Source organism: Fundulus heteroclitus, unplaced genomic scaffold (assembly GCF_011125445.2).
Source record: "Fundulus heteroclitus isolate FHET01 unplaced genomic scaffold, MU-UCD_Fhet_4.1 scaffold_28, whole genome shotgun sequence".
Classification (NCBI taxonomy): domain Eukaryota; kingdom Metazoa; phylum Chordata; class Actinopteri; order Cyprinodontiformes; family Fundulidae; genus Fundulus; species Fundulus heteroclitus.
In genome coordinates, this window is record NW_023396689.1 from 4,220,874 (window position 1) to 4,242,127 (window position 21,254).

The 21,254-nt window shown below is 47.6% G+C and overlaps 1 protein-coding gene across 2 annotated transcripts; it reads right to left on the reverse strand.

Annotated features, from left to right (window-relative positions):
* Positions 1–1,494: 1,494 nt before the first annotated feature.
* On the reverse strand, positions 1,495–20,823 carry naa15a (N-alpha-acetyltransferase 15, NatA auxiliary subunit a). Of its 2 annotated transcripts, XM_012855750.3 has the most exons (20): positions 20,624–20,677; positions 20,007–20,091; positions 12,954–13,058; positions 12,692–12,849; positions 12,297–12,431; positions 11,720–11,873; positions 11,464–11,583; positions 10,891–10,986; positions 8,421–8,527; positions 8,259–8,331; positions 8,011–8,180; positions 7,786–7,938; positions 5,730–5,858; positions 4,833–5,046; positions 4,221–4,414; positions 4,002–4,110; positions 2,613–2,711; positions 2,387–2,530; positions 2,215–2,312; positions 1,495–2,124 (listed from the first exon to the last, which is right to left on the reverse strand). In XM_012855750.3, exons 1-20 carry the CDS (start codon positions 20,675–20,677, stop codon positions 1,915–1,917), a joined length of 2,607 nt encoding a protein of 868 aa, XP_012711204.2. In that variant the 3' UTR covers positions 1,495–1,914. The 2 variants fall into 2 exon arrangements, with proteins under 2 accessions (XP_012711204.2, XP_035986025.1); XM_036130132.1 differs by lacking the exon at positions 20,007–20,091 and having other exon boundaries at positions 1,915–2,124; positions 20,624–20,823.
* Positions 20,824–21,254: the final 431 nt, after the last annotated feature.

The window sequence follows — 21,254 nt, forward strand, 5'->3', positions numbered from 1 at the left end:
TTTGTCAGCACACTTATTGGGCTTCCATGAATAGAATAACAAGTAATGCTGAATATAGGTTTAGGAAAATGTAATGTCAAAATATTATATAGGAAACTTTTTTTATACCACAGTAGGCTACAGGGCACTTTTAAGTTTGAAGTTACACAAGTATAGGCTGTTTTTAGCTCATTGCTTAATGCCACTAACCGCAAACATTTTATCTTTCCATTGTTTACAATGAAGATATAGCAAAATGTTGTTTAACTAACATGTTTCACAGCTTGAACTTTGAATTCATTGTACATTGTTCAGAACAACAGCAGACTTTGATTAAACAGTTGAATGGAAAGGGCTGAGCATCTAACAAGGGGAATCAACTGATAGCCTGTTCAGCTAAAGGACATCAGACAATAAAAGAGTCAAAACAGTGAAACCAGGGGTGCTGGTTAGAATCCAGAGTCCTGCTGCTGAACAGGACATGCTTTTGAAACGGGTGTCTTTGTGACCCTAGTCCCTGGACCAATAGAGCTGCTGGATGACATCAGCCAAATACAGCGTCGCTGATGCTGATGCAAAAGGAACTCCTGTAGAAAATGGCTGGTAATCTTAATCAATTTCATCACTACAATATTCAATAATCTCTCAAACATCATGCACCAGTGAGAGTCTGCTAAAGCTTGGTGGTGAACCACAACTAAGAGATTTCTTCAGATCTGAGTCAATGTCTAGAAAACGACCAGGAACATAGGATCACATAGAAAATTCAGTGTTCAGAGAGAACCCTGTACACGTCTGTACCCAACATGGTTCAACTATTGAGAACTCGTCTGGTACAGAAGGATCTGCCATTCAGCCTTTATAAGGCCTAACAACGTGCTTCATGATCCAGGCTGCTCCTCTGATGATGATTCTGTGGAGTTTCACTCATCTCTCTACCTACTCCAGCTCCTCAGCAGCTTGAGCAGGCTGTCAGAACGCTGAGGGCAACAGCAGCTCATCAACAGGGACATGAAAAGGCCTTCTACAGCTAAGAGCTTCACAGTTCCCATTCTTTTCAGGTTATTACGTGGACACTGGATGAAGAATTATTCAACACAGCTATAAAAGAATCATTGAAATAAATAGATTGTGGTCTTTGGGTGAAGCTATGGTGGAGTCTGGCAGAAATCACTATAGCAGACTGCTGGTAGATGTGGATGTACTGTCACCTCCAGAGAAACCCCGCTGGCATCACTGCTGCCTCCATGTAAGGAGCCTGTTGCTAAGATCGACGCAGCTGGAAGACTGCAGAAAGCAGCAGAGCATCAGAGCAACGGTCAGGCCTCCTGACCCATGGGTGGGTTTGCTACCTCACAGTTTTCAGATCTAAGCATCCTCCTTCAGCACGCTGACGTCCTGTTGGCCAGTGAGACACGGCTGCAGACGAACACAGCAGGCACCCTCAGCTCCTCGTCCTGCTGGTGGCACACTGAGACCCCCCCCCCCCCCCACATACACCTGTCACAACGGTGCTGCTTGGTTTTGCAAACAGTTTTATTAATTCCTCTGTCAGTTTGTAATATATAAATTACTTTTAAAAACGGGAGAAGCGGATGCACCTCAGAGAGGGACATGGCATGAAAACACAGGAGTCATATTAAACCTAGACTGTGTTCACACAAGCCGCTCTGGCCAGCCAATCACCACTCTTCCCACAATCCTTCGCCTCCCAAAATCCATTTATCAGTTCTTTCTGTTACCATAGCATGTGGACAGAGCCTTTTGTACTGTTTAAAAAACGTTAGCTGCTTCTGTTCCCCTCGCCGCCGGGTCCAGCAGATCAGTGCAGTGTGGCGCTCCTCAGCAGCCACGGCTCAGGGGCCTGAGGAGGACACTGCTGGAGCTGGAGCTGCAGCCGACTCCACGCCTCCTCCCCCTCTTCCTCCCTTCTCCTCACAGTTCATGCGTGAGGTCATCATGCTCTCCTGCCGACAGGTCACCGTTGGCACTGATTGCAGGGCTGTTGTCTTGGTAACCAGGAGGCATGAAGGCCAAGCAGTAAGGGTAGATCTTGTGGCAGGAGGCCCGGTACGCCTCGGCTGCCTTCTGCTGACCTTCGCCCAGCTGGCCGCTCCTCAAAGCTTCCAACACGTCGGAGCAGATCTGCAGGACAAACACGGCTGTCTGAGTTACTGAGGCATTGATTGCAGCGGAGAAACCTGCGTGGGACGTGCTGGAAGTCGGTCCTCAGACCTGGATGCTTCTTCCAGACAGAGACTCATCCAGAGCCGTGGCGATCTCACAGGCCATCTTATCGGAGGAAGGCTCCAGGTACACCATCATCTTAGCAGCTGCAGGCACAGAGACACACAGCTCACAGCCGCTCCCTGCTCCAGGCTCTGAAACGCGCCAGGGGTTTACGTACCAGCCACTCGGTGGGGGATGCAGCTGGAGTGTCGGCTCAGATAGTTCTTGTTGAAGCTCTGAGGGTTGCTGTCTCCAAAGAGCCTGGAGATCTCCTGCTTCAACACGGTGCTCACTGCCTCGGCCAGGTCGGCGCTGTCCCTCACTGCCGGCAGCAAACAGAGCCTTTAATGGAGAGACTGGCCGCTGCGTTCAGCCGCAGCCCTTCCAGTGGTAGAAATGCTCACCCTTTTTGAAGAAGCGTACTAAGCACTGATGCAGCCATGGGTTGGAGGGGTCTATGGCCACAGCCCTCTTTATCGACTGCAGCATCAGCAGGTACTTCTCTGTGGGAACAGAGAGGTAAAAATAAACAGAGCAGCCAAGTGACTGTTTTAGTCTTTGTAGCTTCCCTGTTAGCCCTGGAACTCGCCCTGGGAGACGCTGCCTCTGCTCCTAATATACACCATCAATTCATGATCACAGCAGGCAGGCTAGAAAAATGCGTCCAATAAGCTCTAATATTACAGCGCCAAGATCGCCTGAAATTAGCTCAGGAGCCTCGTTTCAAAAAGCTTGGTACACACAAAACAGGCCTGAAACTTCCACGCAAAGGTTGGACCTATATTTAAAAAAAAAAAAAAAAGAAAAAGAAAAAAAACACGGCAACTCTGACCCATATGAACACTCTTTTTGGAGACAGATGGTCAAGTGGTGAAGAGCAGCCAGACGTTTGACTTCATAACAGACTTGAATCACAGATGAACATCATCAGCATTCAAACCCGGTGCTAGTCAGGCTTTGGGTTGGAAAGTTGGGGACGAGTTCTCATTCCTCCTGGCCTCTGATTGTCCATCTGAATGCATAGCCTCACATGAGCAGTGTCAGGCCGTCATCCAGCGTTTAAAACAGTTTAACGAGCGCCTTTAATGTAAACATCTGAGCCTTTACCTTTGATTTATACATCTAACTCCTCTCTGAAATTTATTCACTTTCTTTGCTTTTTCTCCCTGGTTTTCATTTCACCATGAAGGAGGATCAGCTGATCAATTTGAATCCACATTGCAGGGTTTCCCCCCAAAATGGGTAGTCCTGGCGACAGATGCTGTAGTGGGATGTGGGGGGAGCAGAGAGCAGAACATGGGGAGGAACCTGGTACCAACCAGGTCCAGCTGGGATCAATAAACGCGAGTTATGTGCTGGTGTTGGTTTCTACGCAAAGTTTTCTAAATGAGACCCCTGGTCTGTGTCAGCAGGTCAAACGTTTACGGACAGGCAGCACCAGAGATGAGCCCAGCCCTAGTAAGCAGGAGTAGGTCAGTAAATATATGTCTTACAGAACAATTGGTTTCTAAAACTTGTTTTGGACTTAAAGGCTAGATGAATCAGAAACATCTTAGAACGCTTGTGCACAGGATGAGCTAAAACAAACTGGGTTACCTTAACATGCAGAGCTTACTGCTCCTAGACGAAGGCAAAGAAAAACATTCCCCCCTTGGCCCTGGAGACACCACTGCTGATTTCTAGCCCGTCTACGTTTATCATCAGTGTGATTGGTAACCGCCGGCAACAGATGTGGCTGCCCGCCTGTTGCTGACCGACCTAATAATCTGGAAACGTAAGCAGGTCAGTCCAACCTTTCCTGAAGTAGATCTCAAAGGCCAAAAGGTGAGTCTCGATGTCGCTGCGGACCAGGTTCTTCAGCGGGATCAGGAACTTGACTGCCTCCTCCAAAGGACTCTCCGGCTGGGAACACAAGTTCAAGCCATGGAATCTTCAGATCCGCTGCAGCCTCACAAGTAAACGACAAAAGCCTCCGTTCATGCAGGCAGAAGGAAGGGAAGCTGGGAGCTCACCTTAGCCAACTTATCTGGTATTAGCTCCTCCTTGGGCCCTCCAACTTCCTCATCATCATCCTCCTTCTTCTTCTTCTGGTTCTTCAGCTGTTTCTCCTTCTCTGCGTTCTTCTTCTCCTCCTCTAACTGGGCCTTCTTCTGGGCTCTTCGTTGCTTGTTCCGCAGCTTCTTCAGCTCCTTGTCCGTTAGATTCTCTGCAGAAAGCAAAATGTTGTATTTTCAGTGCTTTTCCTTTAAAAAAAAAAAAAAAAAAAATGTGTGTAGTTTCCACATCAGGTTCAATGTAAACCCTCCAAAAAGATGTTAACCCCACAAAATCTTACTCTGCAAAAAGGGAACAAAAAGTAAAATGTTCTTGAAATGAGTGTATTTGCCCTTGATTTGAGCAGGTAGATAAGATTATCTGCCAATGGAAGGAGTATTTCAACCCCTAATACAGGATAATTACATATACTGCAGATAAAATAAGATGGAGACCAATTGTTGCTATTATAAGGACAAATATCTTATTGCAAAGGGAGAAGCTCATGTCCAGCAGAGCCTGATTGTGCTTGGGCAAAGCAACGATGTCCTCCCCTACATTCACAAGAGAAAGCAAGCAGAGCGTCTGACCGGTGTCTGCCTGGCTCTCCTTGTTGTCATCAGTCAGCGGCTTGTCGTGTAAAGCCAGGTAGATGTGGATGGCCGTCCGAGCAGCTTTGTAGTAGAAGGGATGCTGGCGCAGGACGTCCTCCAGCTTCAGCAGGTCCACGTAGGACCGTAACGTCATCTTCCTCATGCAGTAGGTGTGGAAGTCAAACTGGTCATCGGTGATCTCTACGAAATGCTGAAGGACAGGAGAGGATGCTACACTCAGACACAGTGACTACTTTCATGTGAACGTTAAACACCAAAACAGAACCAAGCAGCAGGTTTAAGCTGCTGACTACGTGATGCTGTCCAGAACTTTTTGTAAAAGACATCACGATTAACTGCTCAGACCGCCAGCAGCAGGGAGACCAGACGTCCCCGTTTGTGCTGCATTCTTCACTCCTGTCTCGCTGTCCCACTAACAAACATTTTCCTGCAGTTGATTGGGTCAAAGTCTTAAAAGTCTAAAGCATACTTTGACAGGGCGCTGCTGAAATGTTAAGAAGGCAGATCTGCATTCATCGTCACAGACACTGCTTAACTTAAAACCGCTTTATAAACAGTTTAATTCAACTTTTTTTAATAATCTCTCTGTTGTACCAGGCACAGCAGAGATGGATTGATGAACGTGTGACCTGTGTTAAACTAAAATGTATGACGGCCCCATATAGTTGGTAATGTGTCCTGCTTCCTCTCTCATCACCCTACTTTTGTCCCATTCCTGATCTGTTGAGATCTGGTCACCCTTTCTGACAGGCCTCCTGCTTCAGGAATTAACTCATGTCTAACGGAACGTCAGTCCGACCAATAATCCTCCAACAAGCGAGATGTCTTCTGAAACATGGACACGTGTGAGAACAATGTGAGCAACAAACATACCCTCTCGATCTCATGGCACTTCTTTAGGGCCTCCCCCAGCTTGTTCATGGACTTGTAGGCCAAAGCACACTCTGTCTGGAACCACATGCACTGCATCTCGTTCAGGTTCTCCACTGCGGACGTCCCTTCCTGGGAGAGAAAGGACATTCATGGACACAGTTCTTGATAGACGGAAGGCCTAGCTGAGGGCAGGGTGCCACAGCGGGCCATGACAGCAGTTCAGGACGGGGGAAGCAGCCGCAAGCATGATTTACCATATTGAATCATGGGGAGTGAGCAGAATAATGCTGGTAGTTACACCACGGTTCGGTCTTTTGAGGTGGAGCTTCCCTGTTAGCCCCCCCCCCAGCTAAGTTACTGGAAGTGGGGGAATAAACACTGATGACAATGGCAAGTGTTTAAACGACCTGACCACAGGTGGAAATGCCGCCCATTGATGTAACAGCCAGAGGGACAAGCAGCGATAGACACTTATCCAGGGAGTTGGTCTCAGAACGATCGTCTGATCTTTCTGACCTGCTGGTTTGCATAAATCCAAAGAAAACATCTGACCACCACTTTCATTCATGCCATCTGTGGTCCGTTTGTGATGTTCTACCAAAAGTTAAAATGATGGAACACCAGCAAACCTCAGACTGGCAGGTGCCCGCTTTGAAAAGGCTGCTGTCACTCTACAGTTATGGGATCACGAGCAGTGCTCCTTGAGCGCCCCCTGCCTAGAGGCCAAGGAACTGCCGGCCTCACCTTCAACCAGTGCTTTGCCTTTTATGATCGCCCAGCACCACGAAAACATGTTATCTGCACACAGTTTGATGACCAAAACACAATTCGTAATCCACATATTAAATTGTGGAAAATCAGTTCATAACTGTTTGAACAATTGAATGTATGATCTAGAGACAGGAAGGTGCATTCACAGAATGGAAGCCAGCGCAGTTAACATGGGATTGCGCAATTCCAGGGGAGGCCAAACTCACTGCGGCCTCACCGGCTTCGCTATCAAGCGCCACCAAGGATTTACATGGAAAACAGCGAAACTTCTGCGATTTTAAAGAAAATATGATCGAAAATGAGGAAATTACATAAAAAAATTACTTATTACAAATGACAGAGTGAATCACAATTTATATTATGTTATCATCATCATATATTTTCTTTCTTTCCATGATGACAAGGGAGGCCTGGCCTCACTTGTCTCCCCTGACTGCATGTCACTGCCTTATAGTTACATAATAACATTAAAGACTCCTGGTTGTTGAGCAGTCCCTTCAGAGCCCTGCTCCTCTCTCCCATACAGCGCAGTCTCTTCACTCAGACTTTGTCAGCAAATTAAAACTTAATCAACAATATTGCCATGAATGAGAATCAAACTGTATTGTGATGGAGAGGGCTGGTTTATGCCGAGCCATGATCTGATCAGCGTTCATGGTCCACTGGGTCCAATTATCTCATCAACTCACGGCACATGAATGAGGAGGATGGGCCAGCAGCGCTGAGGGACGACCAGCTCCTCCTGCTCTCATCAGCAACAGCATCAGTTGCTGAGCCTGCAGCTCAATTATGGAAAGGCCTCTCAGAACCTGACACAGGTCCATTCTACACGCTCAGAACCAACACACCTACGTGTCTGTTTTTATCTTGCATGGCCAGAAGTACCAAACGTCTGTGGTTGTTTTAGGGAGATTTAACAACTTTGCAAAGTTTCTGCTTTGAATGGAGCTTGGTATCTGATCCATAGAAACGGTGCACCCAGAATGCTCTCTTTCCTTTTTATTGCTAACACATTTTAATCAGGGAATCAGGGTGCACGTAAACAGGCTCCTGTCATTCACCAGCTAGCAGCAGCATCAGGCGAGCTACCAGACACACTGACGCAGTAATGGTTCGACACAACAAACCGATAAAACTGGTTGCCAAAGCTCTTAAAAACCAATTTCTAGTGACTGGCCCTAGCTGTTAGCATCCCATCCATACTGGGCCCCACGAGAAGCTAAAGCAGGAGGACATAATCTCCTCTCCCCTGCTGGAGGCCTGACTTTACTGCATGATGCGTTACCCGTGTAAACTTGGAGCACATCTCCTCCGCCTCCTTTATGAGGCCGGCCTTCAGCATGTACTTGGCACACTTGGAGTTGATGAATCGGTCAGCGGTGTCCAGCGCCTGGGCCTCATCCATCCACCGAGCGGCCTCCTTGATGTTGCCTGCATGCTGCACAGAAGACGAGGTCAGAGGAAGGCGGTGCTCAGCGTGCTGCGGCCCGCTGCACAGCTTTTACTCTACCTTGTAGATCTTGGCCTTCACCAGGAAGAGCTCGATGAGGGTGGGTGTGCTGTCGATGGCATTATTGATGTACTCTAGAGCCAGGGCGGGCTGACCGATGAAATCAAAGTGCTGTGCCAGGAAGTACTGCACCCACAGCAGGGTGGTGGGTGGCTCCTCCTTCCCCTCATCTGCCGACAGGTAACACAGTACTCCGTTAGAAACGGCTCCTAACCAGGCACAATGACAGTGGGACGTGCAACACTTACCGTTTTCACTAAACATCCGGCTGCCTTTTAAACAGCTTTCATAGCCGAGTACCACTTCTTCTATGATCGTAACCTGCATACAGAGAAACAGCCAGCAGGTCCATAAATGCACAGGCAGGAGTTCAGTGCAGAAGTGCTCGTCTTCCAGAACCAGCCGCTGACCTTTTCTCTATCGGTGTACAAGGACTTCAGCGTGGTGAAGACAGGAGGGCAGCCTTTGGTGAAGTTCATCCTCAGGTAGCTGTCCAGACAGTCCCGAAATTTCTCCCCTGACCAGCACAACAAACAGTAACAGGACAGGAACGTGAGAGTTCAACGGCAATAAGCGGCCACAAGCCTGTCTGCTTAACGCAGCCTTCCTCTGTCCACAGGAGACAAATGACCCTTGACTGCCACGGTCAGCTCTGACCCCTGGGCTCACATTAAGTAAGTCCTGGGAGCTGTAAAGCAGAGCCGCTGCCATAGACGCGGGAAGGAGGGTGCTGTGGGGGCTGCAGCCTCCCTCGTCATAGCATCAGCCCCCCATGGTGGGGGTCTGTGGAGTTTTTATTTTTTATTTTATTTTTTTTGTTTTTGCAAAAAAGAACACAAGAACAATATAGAACAATAATAATTACAAACAGATACAATATCAAAGGGCTTTACGGGGGCTGTGGAGTAACATAATAGACCAGGTCGCGCGTGACGTGACGTCAGCGCTACATCCGGGTCCCGCGGGTAGGCAAAAAACAGTACTGATCTCGTCTACTACATGACAAAACGGGTGATTTAGAGCGTACCTTTACCAGGGCAGTCAAAAGTATCCGGTCAACGGCGGCAAATCGCCGTCTATAGCAGCTCCTGCCGCCGCCTACTTTTCCCCGATTATACATCCCAAAAACCAGCTTAGCATCTGTCTCCACTGAGAGCAACATCATCGAGTGATTGGGTTCCTTGTTCTAACCGAGATGCTACTTTTCCGATCAAAACACAGACCGGTGTTATGCCTAAAAGTGCAATAAAACCGTGAGAGCCGACGTGAGTTTTGAAACTGCAAAGCTTTGTCTTAAGCGGAAGATCAATTGTGCACAGCACACAGCACCGCGTTCATAGACCAGTATGATGCATTCACGAGCGTCAGAAAGCTATGATGCATTCAGGAGCATGGGACATTTCAAACTTACAAGGAAAGAGGCATAAAACGGAATAGAACTTAACTCGTACAGTAATGTATTTATCCAGAAACAGCTTGGGCTTTCTTACAATACTGAATGCTCTATAATTGTATTTCTGATATTTTTTGATTATGCACATCTGTTAGCTTTTTATTCTGAAAAATCTATAATATTACATATAATAAAATATAATATTACAGCAGCAAATTATCAAAGTTTTTCAGGGGATGCATTTTGTGTTCGTCTCTAGAATCCTCGCCGATGATATGATATCGTGTGTGTGATGAGTGCAAGTGAAATTAAAATGAGATAAGAGATTTCGAAAGAGCAATATGACTGAAATAAATTCAACATATAAATTTAATTTCAAATTCCAACCCTGTATTTTTATCATAAAAATTCGACTTGGTTCGTGAAGAAATGTTACGATCGTTTTTAGAACAGAACTGTGAATAATAATAATAATAAGATGAATAGACCTCACCTAATCTGATCTGTTTTATGTGGTGTTAGTAATTCAAATGAAACTAATTTTATGCAAATGGAGATTACCTTACCTTGTTAAAACATGATAACATCATGTGAAAAAATAATGTTTTAAGAATAATAATGAAAAAACAAATGTTTTTGAAGAATTGATCATTCACTTATTTTTTTGCCTTTTATTCAATTTAAAAACATGCACTCTGACTCTATTCTTTAAATAATCACCTGTCTTGAAAGCTTCCAAAATACATCAGGGAGACTATTTTTCAAAATTCTCCCCTCCGGGGCTCGGGCACCAGCATAAATGCACCCTCCTACCTGATAGTGTGTGGCCTGCTACTGTAAAAAAGTTTGACTGCCCTGTTTAGTTAGTTTATTTTTGGAATCTAAACAATGCCTACGACTTGTTGTGCTCCCGGTTGCACAGAGAGGCATTCCAAATCGTCGGATGTACGTTTCTGTCGTTTACCAAAGGACAGAAATGGCCGTAAGAGAAAGAAAGAAATGGATATTTTCAATGAAAAGAGCGCACTGTGGGAGCAGAATCTGCAGTCTACACTTCATCTCCGGTAAATACAACTTAATTCTGCACTAGTCATTGTTCTACTACTTAAATAGCGGCGGAGGGGAGGTGGCGATCGCTAGACGGGGCCGGAGAAGCGTAGTTGATGTGCTGCAGCAGCAGCACGCCGCATCATTTTAGTTCTTCGTGCAGTGTGCAATAATGTTCACCAGACAGCGGCTGCATTACGCCCGTTCACACGCGGGTGACCCTAACGTCAGCCGTCAGCCACAGCCCTCAACATAATGACGTCACGTGTTTTCCAACCCAGCCATCAGCCCACCTCACTTGAAACAGCTTCCAGTGCACCTGGCCGCTGCTGATCAGCTTCATTTCTCCCCAGCACTGATTAACACAAAGCAAGCAGCAGACGGCTGTCCTGTACTGCAGCAGACTACAGAGCGGCTACACTGTAGTCTTCTGGGTTTACCTGTGAGGAAATCGAGAGGCAGCCGTCGAGGAACCAGACCTCTAGGAAACTTGGCCCACGACTCCTCGTAGATCTTCTGATGCTCTTCTACATTGCCTGCAGACACACACACAACCACTTACTGGCAGCCGTTTGGCTCTGGAACGGGTTTGTTTACGCTGAACAAAAACACGCATGAGGACATCAGGTCCTACTGGAACAGAAACGGTTTTCCAGAGAAGGTCCAGATCATTATGGAACATGTTAGATGTGGAAGTGTGTCTCCAGTCAGCAGAGCCTCCTGCTTTAGTAATGCTGACCACGCTAATGTCTCATATCACAGCCACTTTAAAACATCAACTCCATCCCTCTACTGGGCCTTCCTGCACAGCAGCTGCTTCCTCTCCTCCTAGATTACAGATGTTAGCTGTCGACTAAAATCTGCTCTACCGGGTCCATGCATTACAAAGACCAAAGGCTCGTGATGGCTCAGGGTTATGTACTAAGGTTACCTCACTGACACAGAACATGGGATTCTAGAGCGCATCTAACAGATGCTGCCTTCATTCTGTGTGTCCCCTGTGGCGTAGGCACCTGGTTTTAAGGCCTTTTCCAGGCCCTGGTAGTAGGCCCAGTTCTCTGGGTTCCTCTCCAGAAGTCGTCTGTAGACCTGTGAAGCTTCCTCTGGCCTCTCCAGCTTCAGCAGGAGCTCTCCTAGAAGATAACACATTTACACCGCAGGGCTGTCAGTTAAGGGCCTTGAAGGGCGGCCTCCGTTGGCGGTCCAGAGGTGGATAGATGTGAGCCACAGCTGTGAGCAGCACTGCTCTGGGCTGGACAGATAGCTCACCTCTGGTCTCCTCCACAGCCAGCTTGTCACACATCTGCTTCTCGTAGTTATTCAGGTGGTCCAGGGCCTCTTTGTGCAGGCCGGCCTCCCTCAGAATCTGGTTCTGATACAGCAGCAGTTCGCTGTACTCGTAGTCCACCTTGTCTGGAGACGTCTGAACACAGGAACACACAGAACACAGCAGGGAATTATTTCCAGCCCGTATGGAACCTCCTGCTCTCGTCTAGCATCCTTTTAGCAGCACACTGGGAGCCTTTCTGCAGATGCTAGCACTGGGAACAGCTGAAAACATGGCTGCCTGTTAACCAGGAAACAACAAGAGAGAAACCATGAATGCAAGGGACAGTCAAGCTTTCACAAAACAGGTCCGTGATCCACCCCAGATTTCATTTTTTGCATCCCACCTGCATCCATAGCCCCACAGGGTTCCCTGTGTGCTAGAGGACTGAAGCTCCATCAGAGTGCAGCTGATCAGGAGGGCTGTGGACAGTATGTTGAGGACATTTCCTCCTGTCTGGATGCGACACATTTAATGCTCTGTTGTTCCTGTTTACAACCCTACTCATCATGAGCGTACCTGCTGGGTTTTCCGAAACTCCTCAACAATCTTGGCGGCCATCTCGAAGTCTTCTAGGAGGTGATAAGCCACGGCGTATCCGATCCACGAGGCCCGCTGACCCGGACGCAGCTGCAGCAGCTGGTAGCGCGTCTCCTGGAGACAGGCAGGGAACATGAGAGTGTTGGGTCGTCTCAGCAGGGACACCTCACTCCCTTTCAGCCAACCCGTTTACTGCGCCAGGTCGTCCCGCAGCAGACCGCTCCATTCATAGAGGTTGCATGGAGGCAGCTGCTTACCTGGGACGACTCTCTCAGAGGCTATGCTTAAAGATCTGCTAACCAGTCCGACCATAGACCTAGAGAAGCCCCCCCAGGAGCTGCAGGCTGAAGGCCCTGAGCGGGCGGCTCTCTCACCCTGTAGCCCTCCAGGTCCCTCATCTGGATCTGTAGCAGGGAGAGGTCTCTGAGGATCTGCAGGTTGTCCTTGTCCCATTTCAGCGCGTTGCGGTAACACTTGATGGCCTCGTCGTATTTCTTATCGGAGCGCTGCAGCAGGCCGTACACATGCCAGCCTAAACACAAGGGTGTGGGTTCAGGAAGACAAGCGTAAACGTTGCACACAGCAGGGACAACTTCACTGGGATGGGCCAGGCGGCCACGCAGAGCAGAAGGATACAGACGTGGCTCTTCAGGTCGTTGCGCAGGCCTCGTCTCACCAGCTCGTAGGCCTCGTCCTTCTTGCCCAGGCAGTTGAGGGTCAACCCCTTCATCGCCAATGTCTCTGCAGCACAACAAGGAAGAGGAAGAGACTGAAGGAAGCCGGGCTTAATGTGAACTGTTTAGTAAGGCGTTCTAAAGGAAACATCCATGTTGCTCCCAAAACTCATTAGCGTAAGCAGGAGAAGCTTCGCTCTGGCACACGGAGCAGGTCTGAGGCCCCATGAGCTGCCTACAGGCCTGAAGCTGAGAGAGTTTCAACATAAATGTAAATAAAGTCACTGATTTTACTGCAGTGATAATCCAGTGCTGGACTGGACTGCAGGGGATTCAGCCCAGGCTGGTCCTGTCGCATTCTGCAGCAACACGTGCCTCAAACGCCTCCTCTGCTCTAAGTCTCCTCTGCTCGGTGCACGGCCGGCAGACCGAGCCGAGGAGATCAGAACAAACTTGCCCCGTAAAGCCTGGCCGCCGCACACGAAAGCCCTCTGTGGTGCTTAGCCCTCAGCAGTCACTGGTCAGAAAGCCTCTTCCCTCCCAGTGAGCCCCGCTCCCTAATCAGAGATGCTGAGGCTCTGGCTCGTCGTGTCAGTCCTCCGTGGAGCAACGCCTGAAAATCACTGATACTATGAGCGGCGTTCTTGAGGCGGCGCTGAAAAGGTGACGCAAAAAGAAACTCCTCCAGCAGAGTGCAGCGACACATTTAAACATTCATACTAAATAAGCTGAAAATGCTGGAGGGTGATGAGATTATAGGCCGAGGAGCAGAGGGCCCTCACAATCAGCACAGGAGGCGTATTAGCTTCCAGGTCTTTGGTTTCTCAGGTCCAAGTCAAGCTTCAAGTTGATTTGTTGCCAAAACTGTGGCTTTGTTCTAGTTGACCTTAGAGGATATTCATGTTACGATACCAACATTTTGGTACCGCTATACGGAACAAGCTTTGAGGCTATCCTGTGCTGTTGCTGTGTATTATATCGACCATCTGAGAACAGAAATCATCACATCATCACTGTGACATCTAGCCTAACCCTGCTAACCTTTGCTCTCCATATTCATGACAAGCATCACTGCACTGGTGCTTTACTCTGATATTGTTCTAAAATTATGAGAATGAGCCCAGGTTCTCAGAGGAAAGCAGAATCATTTAGGTTTACATTCACTGCACTTCAGTCTATATAATCTAACATAACGACAGGTAAGCTTAAAAAATGGTGTACTTTTCCAAAATAAATCAGTACTGAAACATTTCAATGAATATGGGATCCATATTGACCGAGCCTTAGTCCTGATGAATGACACGACTGTCAAGTAGCCGTCTGCAGGACCAGACAAGTACTGCTCAATGGGCCCCGGGTGGTGGCACGGACTCCTGACCCACTGAGCTCCATCGTCACCAGCAACTTCCACAGTTCCCTAGAAGTGCGTAAAACGCTCCGCCATCATCCCCGTCCCCACGTAACAGGCCATCGCAGCATTACATGACTACAGGAAGAGGTGCATGTGAGAAAAGAGTGCACCAGAGGAAACGTGATGCTCGTTTGGTCCCTGACAGTTGGGGATGGACGTCTGTGGTGCAGGACAGGCCTGAGCCATTGTTTCAGCACGCCATCAGAACGGCAGCGCAGCAGCTCCTCTGGTGGTCCTCCCCCTCCACAGAAATGCCAGAAGAGTGCGAACCGAAAAAGAAGCATGGCTGCAGGAGGTGAGCTGGTGGAGAAAATGCCACTGGGCCGCACACCAACAGCACCTTTCATTCAGGCGCTAAAAACTGTTGTCAGCTTCTGATCTGCCTGCCCAGAGCAGAGAGCAGGAAGCAGCTCAGATACATGATGGTGAAACCAGAAGCACAGGCCCAGAGGTCCCACTGACAACTGCAAAGACAAAGTGAATGAAGGACAGCACCCAGCTCTGGGCCAATCATTGACGGCCTATGGCTTCACACCAGGAAAACCTTCTGCTTCTGAACGTCGGGAACGAGGCGGATCCTTCTAGAGAAGGGGGAGCCGCATGGTAAAGACAATAACTTCAGCTCTGAGAGAAAAACTGCCAGCAGCTGAATGATGGACATATAACTAAAACATAACAGAACATTGTCCACATCAGGGCTTCCCAAAGTGGGGGCCGTGAGATGATCCAAATGATGATGAAAACTTCTGACTTTACAATGTCAGAGATATACTTTCTTAATGTAGCAAATGTATGCCTTTATCATGGAAAATTTACGATTATTTGACATCAGAAAACATCCATTTTCTCTCAAATATGTGAAATTAATCTACATTTTTGGTTTGTTTTGCAGAAAGTTTGTCCTCTGTGGCTAGTAATTCAATGGCTGTAATACTTTTTGAATTATGAGAATAAAGTTATTAAATTAGGTGAACAATATGAGAACAAACACAGGGGGGAGACAGCGGTCTTTTCTAAGAGTTCTCATAATAATCAATCCTCTCACAATTTTAGAACTTTATTGTCGTTACTCCTAAAAAGGAAAGACCCTGCCAATAGGGGGTGTCCTGCGCTGACATTTAGGGGTCGCAGGCTGATGGCTTTGGGAAACGCTGGTCTACATCGTTCTGTGTCCAGTGACAGACTTTCAGCGCCGACTTCCTTGGACGGAGCCGCTGCCAACGCTGGAACGCACAACAGGTTGTTCACAAGTTACGTCAGACGTCAATTATTCCCTAATGCCTATTGTGTGCGCCGCCCACACCCTGGAGACCTGCACATCAGTCCCATACTGCCAGTCAATACAGGATTTTACTAAAAGGGGTGCTAAACACCATCCAGATTCCAGTGGATGATCCAACCCTGAACCCTGATGGTGGATGTTCGGGTTTCAGCAGTAGAACTGGTGAACTGGTGGTGAACGTAAAGCTGAGCTCTCCTCTTGTCTCTGTACACTAACGGATGGTCATTGGTCTGATCCAGGAGGGTGACAGGTCTGCTTACAGACAGGAGGTGGACCGGCTGGTCCACTGGTGCGCCCAGAACCTGCTAATGACCGGAGATGGTGGTGCACCATCTCCTTTCTGCTCCGCATTGTAGCTTTGCTGTTCTGCCCTCAGCCTTTCTCAGGACCAACGGTGAAACTACACTTCCTGTAGCTCCAAGCTACTCCTGACGTCACTCCTGCTCTGACCCAGCTCCAGCAAACCGCTTTCATCAAGGCAGCTGTGTAGCTGGATGTTCTGTGACAAACACTAGGGGGCGCTGCACAGAATCACAGCCACAGATCAAGAAGAACAACTGGCCTGGGGTCTAAGAAAACACACCGATGCCATCCATGTCATCTTTGGAGGCTTCATTCCCTTCACTACCAGGTACCAGGTCAGGTTCTGTCTGTGTACAGAAGGTCCAACGTTAACCGTTTCAGTGCTTTAAACTAAATCACGTTCGAAGTAAGTCAAGCCAGAACTTTTGGAATAAACCATCTTCTTTGTCCTTAGAGCCGACTTCAACTCCTCCAAGGTCTGACTACTGACCAGGGAAGGCTCACTTCACAACTCCACAGTAGAGCATTTAAACACACTACAGGATGACAGGGAAGCTTGACTTGAGTGTGAAGACAGAATCGGACTCCCAGGTCCAAGGTAAACGGTGATCAGTAGGAATCTGGATCCAGCCGAGGCTGAGAACACATTCATGGAAACCGTTTTAGGTCCAAATGTTTCTTGGACCTGTAAAAATACCAGACGTTGCTACCATGTCCTCCTGATGCCAACGGACCTCGATGAGAACGCTGCAGCTGCTGCGTGACCCGTCTCAGGAGAACCGAACTGAGGGGTGGAAGAAGCCGGACGGTCCAAAACAGGTCTGTGGTTTATACGAGCCGCCAGAGAGAGCGATACCATCCGTAGGCAACAGGAAAGCTGAGGGGAGTTTTAGAGATGCAGCGATCCGATACCCGGACGGGATTAATGACGCCGATCCAGCATTCTGATCCAGTCGTTTCTCTTTTTTTTTGTTAATATACACAGAAATACAGTTACAGTGATCTAAGTTTGCGACGCCGGTGGGGTCATCACGCAGAGCAGCTAGTGATGAGCAAACAGAGCAAGCGCCGGACCGGGCCAGGTCTGCCGACTGGAAACATGTCAGCCTGGACACGCCGACAGATCCGACTGCAACAGGCAACGCGAAAACTGCAGAGATTGGTGGTAAAGTTGCTAAGGTCAACACCACAACCTTCATTAAAGGCCTCCAACAGTGCCTTGCTAAAGAGCAGGCGGACCTTCGTGTCTGGCCTGATGCCTTCACTCTCACGGCAGGCAGCACGGTTCTTTCAGCCAACGGTAGTATCGGTATCGGCCGATGCGCTCAGCCCAGGTATCGGACCAGAGAAAAGGGGGATGGGTGCGTCTCTACAGTCAGGTCCATAAATATTGGGACATCAACACAATTCTTCTAATCTTTTTGGCTCTATACACCACCACAATGGATTTGAAATGAAACAAACAAGATGTGCTTTATCTGCAGACTTTCAGCTTTAATTTGAGGGCATTTACATCCAAATCAGATGAACGGTGTAGGAATTACAACAGTGTGTATATGTGACTGCCACTTTTTAAGGGACCAAAAGTAATGGGACAATCTGCTGCTCAGCTGTTCCATAGCCAGGTGTGTGTTATTCCCTCATTATCCCATTTACAAGGAGCAGATAAAAGGTCCCGAGTTCATTTCAGGTCTGCTATTTGCATTTGGAATCTGTTGCTGTCAACTCTCAATACGAGATCTAAAGAGCTGTCGCTAGTGATGGGTCCGGCAACACCGATGCGTCGGCGCATGTGTCGGTCTCATAGAGCGAAACCCGTGTCGATGTGTGTATTGCTACGGAAAAGTCACGTGACCGATACAGGAACTGTTTCGGTCACGTGACCAATACAGCACCTGTTTCGAACTGACTGACGCGCCAAACTGTTTCTGTTCCCTCTAAGCTGCACGCGTGTGCATTCGCGCACAGCAGAGCTATGCTGCGCAGTAAAGAAAATCCAAGCTGAACTGTAAACAAAATAACGGTTAATAATGGTTAATTTTTAACTATTTTGCAACTCTGGTGTGATGGTGTTGTACCACAGTCTCGCTCTGTGAGCGCCAGGTGCTGATCGGAGCGCACCACTGATGAATGGGTTCTGCAACGCTTTTTTGGTTGGGCGGGTTGAGCTGTGCGTCTTTGTTCTGAGCGTCGTTTCAGAAAAAAACGGCTGATCTACACTGAGTAGAAAGTTGCTACTCTGAGTAGTTTTTCCTCCCTTTGTCATACTCAGCATGTCCGATTTCAGAACAGATGATATCAGTCAGGTAACTAAACACAGCGCCCGATCAACCATTTGTAAAAAAAAAAATTAAAAAGCCAGTCCACAAGCATCCTCCTTCACATTATTTATTGACTGTATCTAAAAAAAAATCAAATATATGTTTAATTCAAATGAAAATATAAAATAATACAATGCAACATACGATTTAAATTGTATTGTGTATACTTGGTCATCAAATCAGTGTCAGTTAACTCTGTCAACCAGGTTGCCTGTAGTGATTTTTAAGGTCCAGCAGGTGTCAGTATTCAGTGACACAGTATCGGCACAGAGTTGCAATGTGTCGAAACGTTTCATGACGCCTCATCGACCCATCACTAGCTGTCGCTATCAGTGAAGCAAGCCATCATTAGGCTGAAAAATCAAAACTAACCCATCAGAGAGATAGCTAAAACATTAGGTGTGGCCAAATCAAGTGTTTGGAACATTAAGAAGAAAGAACGCACCGGTGAGCTCAGCAACACCAAAAGACCCGGAAGACCAGGGAAAACCACTGTGGTGGATGACCGAAGAATTCTTTCCCTGGTGAAGAAAACACCCTTCACAACGGTTGGCCAGATCAAGAACACTCTCCAGGAGGTAGGTGTATGTGTGTCAAAGTCAACAATCAAGAGAAGACTTCACCAGAGTGAATACAGAGGGTTTACCACAAGATGTAAACCATTGGTGAGCCTCAAAAACCGAAAGGCCAGATTAGAGTTTGCCAAACAACATCTAAAAAAGCCTTCACAGTTCTGGAACAACATCCTTGGACGGATGAGACCAAGATCAACTTGTACCAGAGTGATGGAAAGAGAAGAGTGTGGAGAAGGAAAGGAACTGCTCATGATCCAAAGCATACCACCTCATCAATGAAGCATGGTGGCGGTAGTGTCATGGCGTGGGCATGTATGGCTGCCAATGGAACTGGTTCTCTTGTATTTATTGATTATGTGACTGCTGACAAAAGCAGCAGGATGAATTCTGAAGTGTTTTGGCCAATATTATCCGCTCATATTCAGCCAAATGCTTCAGAACTCATTGGACGGCGCTTCACAGTGCAGATGGACAATGACCCAAAGCATACTGCGAAAGCAACCAAAGAGTTTTGTAAGGGAAAGAAGTGGAATGTTATGCAATGGCCAAGTTAATCACCTGACCTGAATCCGATTGAGCATGCATTTCACTTGCTGAAGACAAAACTGAAGGGAACATGCCCCAAGAACAAGCAGGAACTGAAGACCGTTGCAGTAGAGGCCTGGCAGAGCATCACCAGGGATGAAACCCAGCGTCTGGTGATGTCTATTCCTTCCAGACTTCAGGCTGTAATTGACTGCAAAGGATTTGCAACCAAGTATTAAAAAGTGAAAGTTTGATTTATGATTATTAATCTGTCCCATTACTTTTGGTCCCTTAAAAAGTGGCAGTCACACTGTTGTAATTCCTACACCGTTCATCTGATTTGGATGTAAATGCCCTCAAATTAAAGCTGAAAGTCTGCAGATAAAGCACATCTTGTTTGTTTCATTTCAAATCAATTGTGGTGGTGTATAGAGCCAAAAAGATTAGAATTGTGTTGATGTCCCAATATTTATGGACCTGACTGTAGTTGGTTTTCTCCTCTAGCACCTGTCAGAACACGGCTCTGTAAAAGTTAGCAGCTTTGGGAGAATCTCAGAGTTAAAGGAAAAGCAGTGAAGGTGAAGGCGGTCTTGCTTACCTCCATGCTCCGTAAATCTGGGGTTGCTCAGGATCTGTTTGCAGAACTTCAGGCCGTTTCTGTACTGTTTGTGTTCGTAACATTTCTGGAAGGAGAGCAGGGATAAGCGTCACACCAGGCCCCCATGACAGTCGAGTCAGAGGCAAACTGCTCCAGCATCTTTCCTCCAGCTGCAGCTGACAGCTCCCACACATCTGGATGAGCGGCCCAGCTCGGCTACAGCCAGCGGCTGAGCTTTAACTCGACTCTACACCTGTTAGGCCATTTTAACCCACCACACACACTTTCTGAGACAACGGCTAGCGACAGAACTACAACACGCGGAGTTAAATGTCCAACTTTGGGGGGGGGGGGGGGACAACCCGCCGCAGCTCGCCTCTTCCACCTGGACACGGATGTCATGCGTCCCCCGGCTTTGTCTGGGCTGTGTTGACAGGTGAAAACACCCGAGCAGCATCCCAGAACAAGCCTCCAGCGGTGCCGTTTCCTGGCCGCTGTCCGCAGCCAGGGGTTAATAACAGACACTCGGTCCCTGCTAAGCTTGTGCTGGGTGTTAGCTACCTGCTCTGGGTGCTACAACGGGCCACTGCTTAGCCTGCAACAAGCTAACCGCCTACCAAGATCCTTTTGAAGAGAGCATTCTCCTTCGGCGGCAGAGTCACTGAGGGCATGGTGGCGGCTTCCTACTCCCCTGTCGGTTTGGGCATGAACAATACTTTCTCGGCACCTTCAGGCTCCTCTTTCTCACGTGTTCAAGCTTAGGTCCCCCTTCCGAGCAAAATGGCCGCCGCGCTTCTCCTCCGGGTCGTTTCTTCTTCTTCTTCTACTGTTGTTTGACGGCATTGCCAGGCCAACCATAGAGGTGTAATACCGCCATCAACTGGACAGAGGAAGAAACAACACCTAGATTCTTCTGGTTTTGATTTTTCAAAAATTACTTTATTTCATTTATATATTTGAGAGAGAGAGAGCGACAGAGAGAGTTTGCACTTATTTTTAGATTCTGATTATATATAAAACGAGATATGTCAAAGGGTGATGGCCCTAAATTTGTTCAATTTAAAGTTCACAGCTCATAAGTGAAACGGAAAGAAGACAATCCACAATCAATGAAAGCAGTCATCTCTTCGAAGAAAATATAAGTAGCAATCAATTATTGAATACACATTTTTTCTATTGCAGAATTAAAGAAAGTTCTAAGGAAAAAAACATCTCCAGGTAAAGATCAAGTGTCTTCCATTATGATCA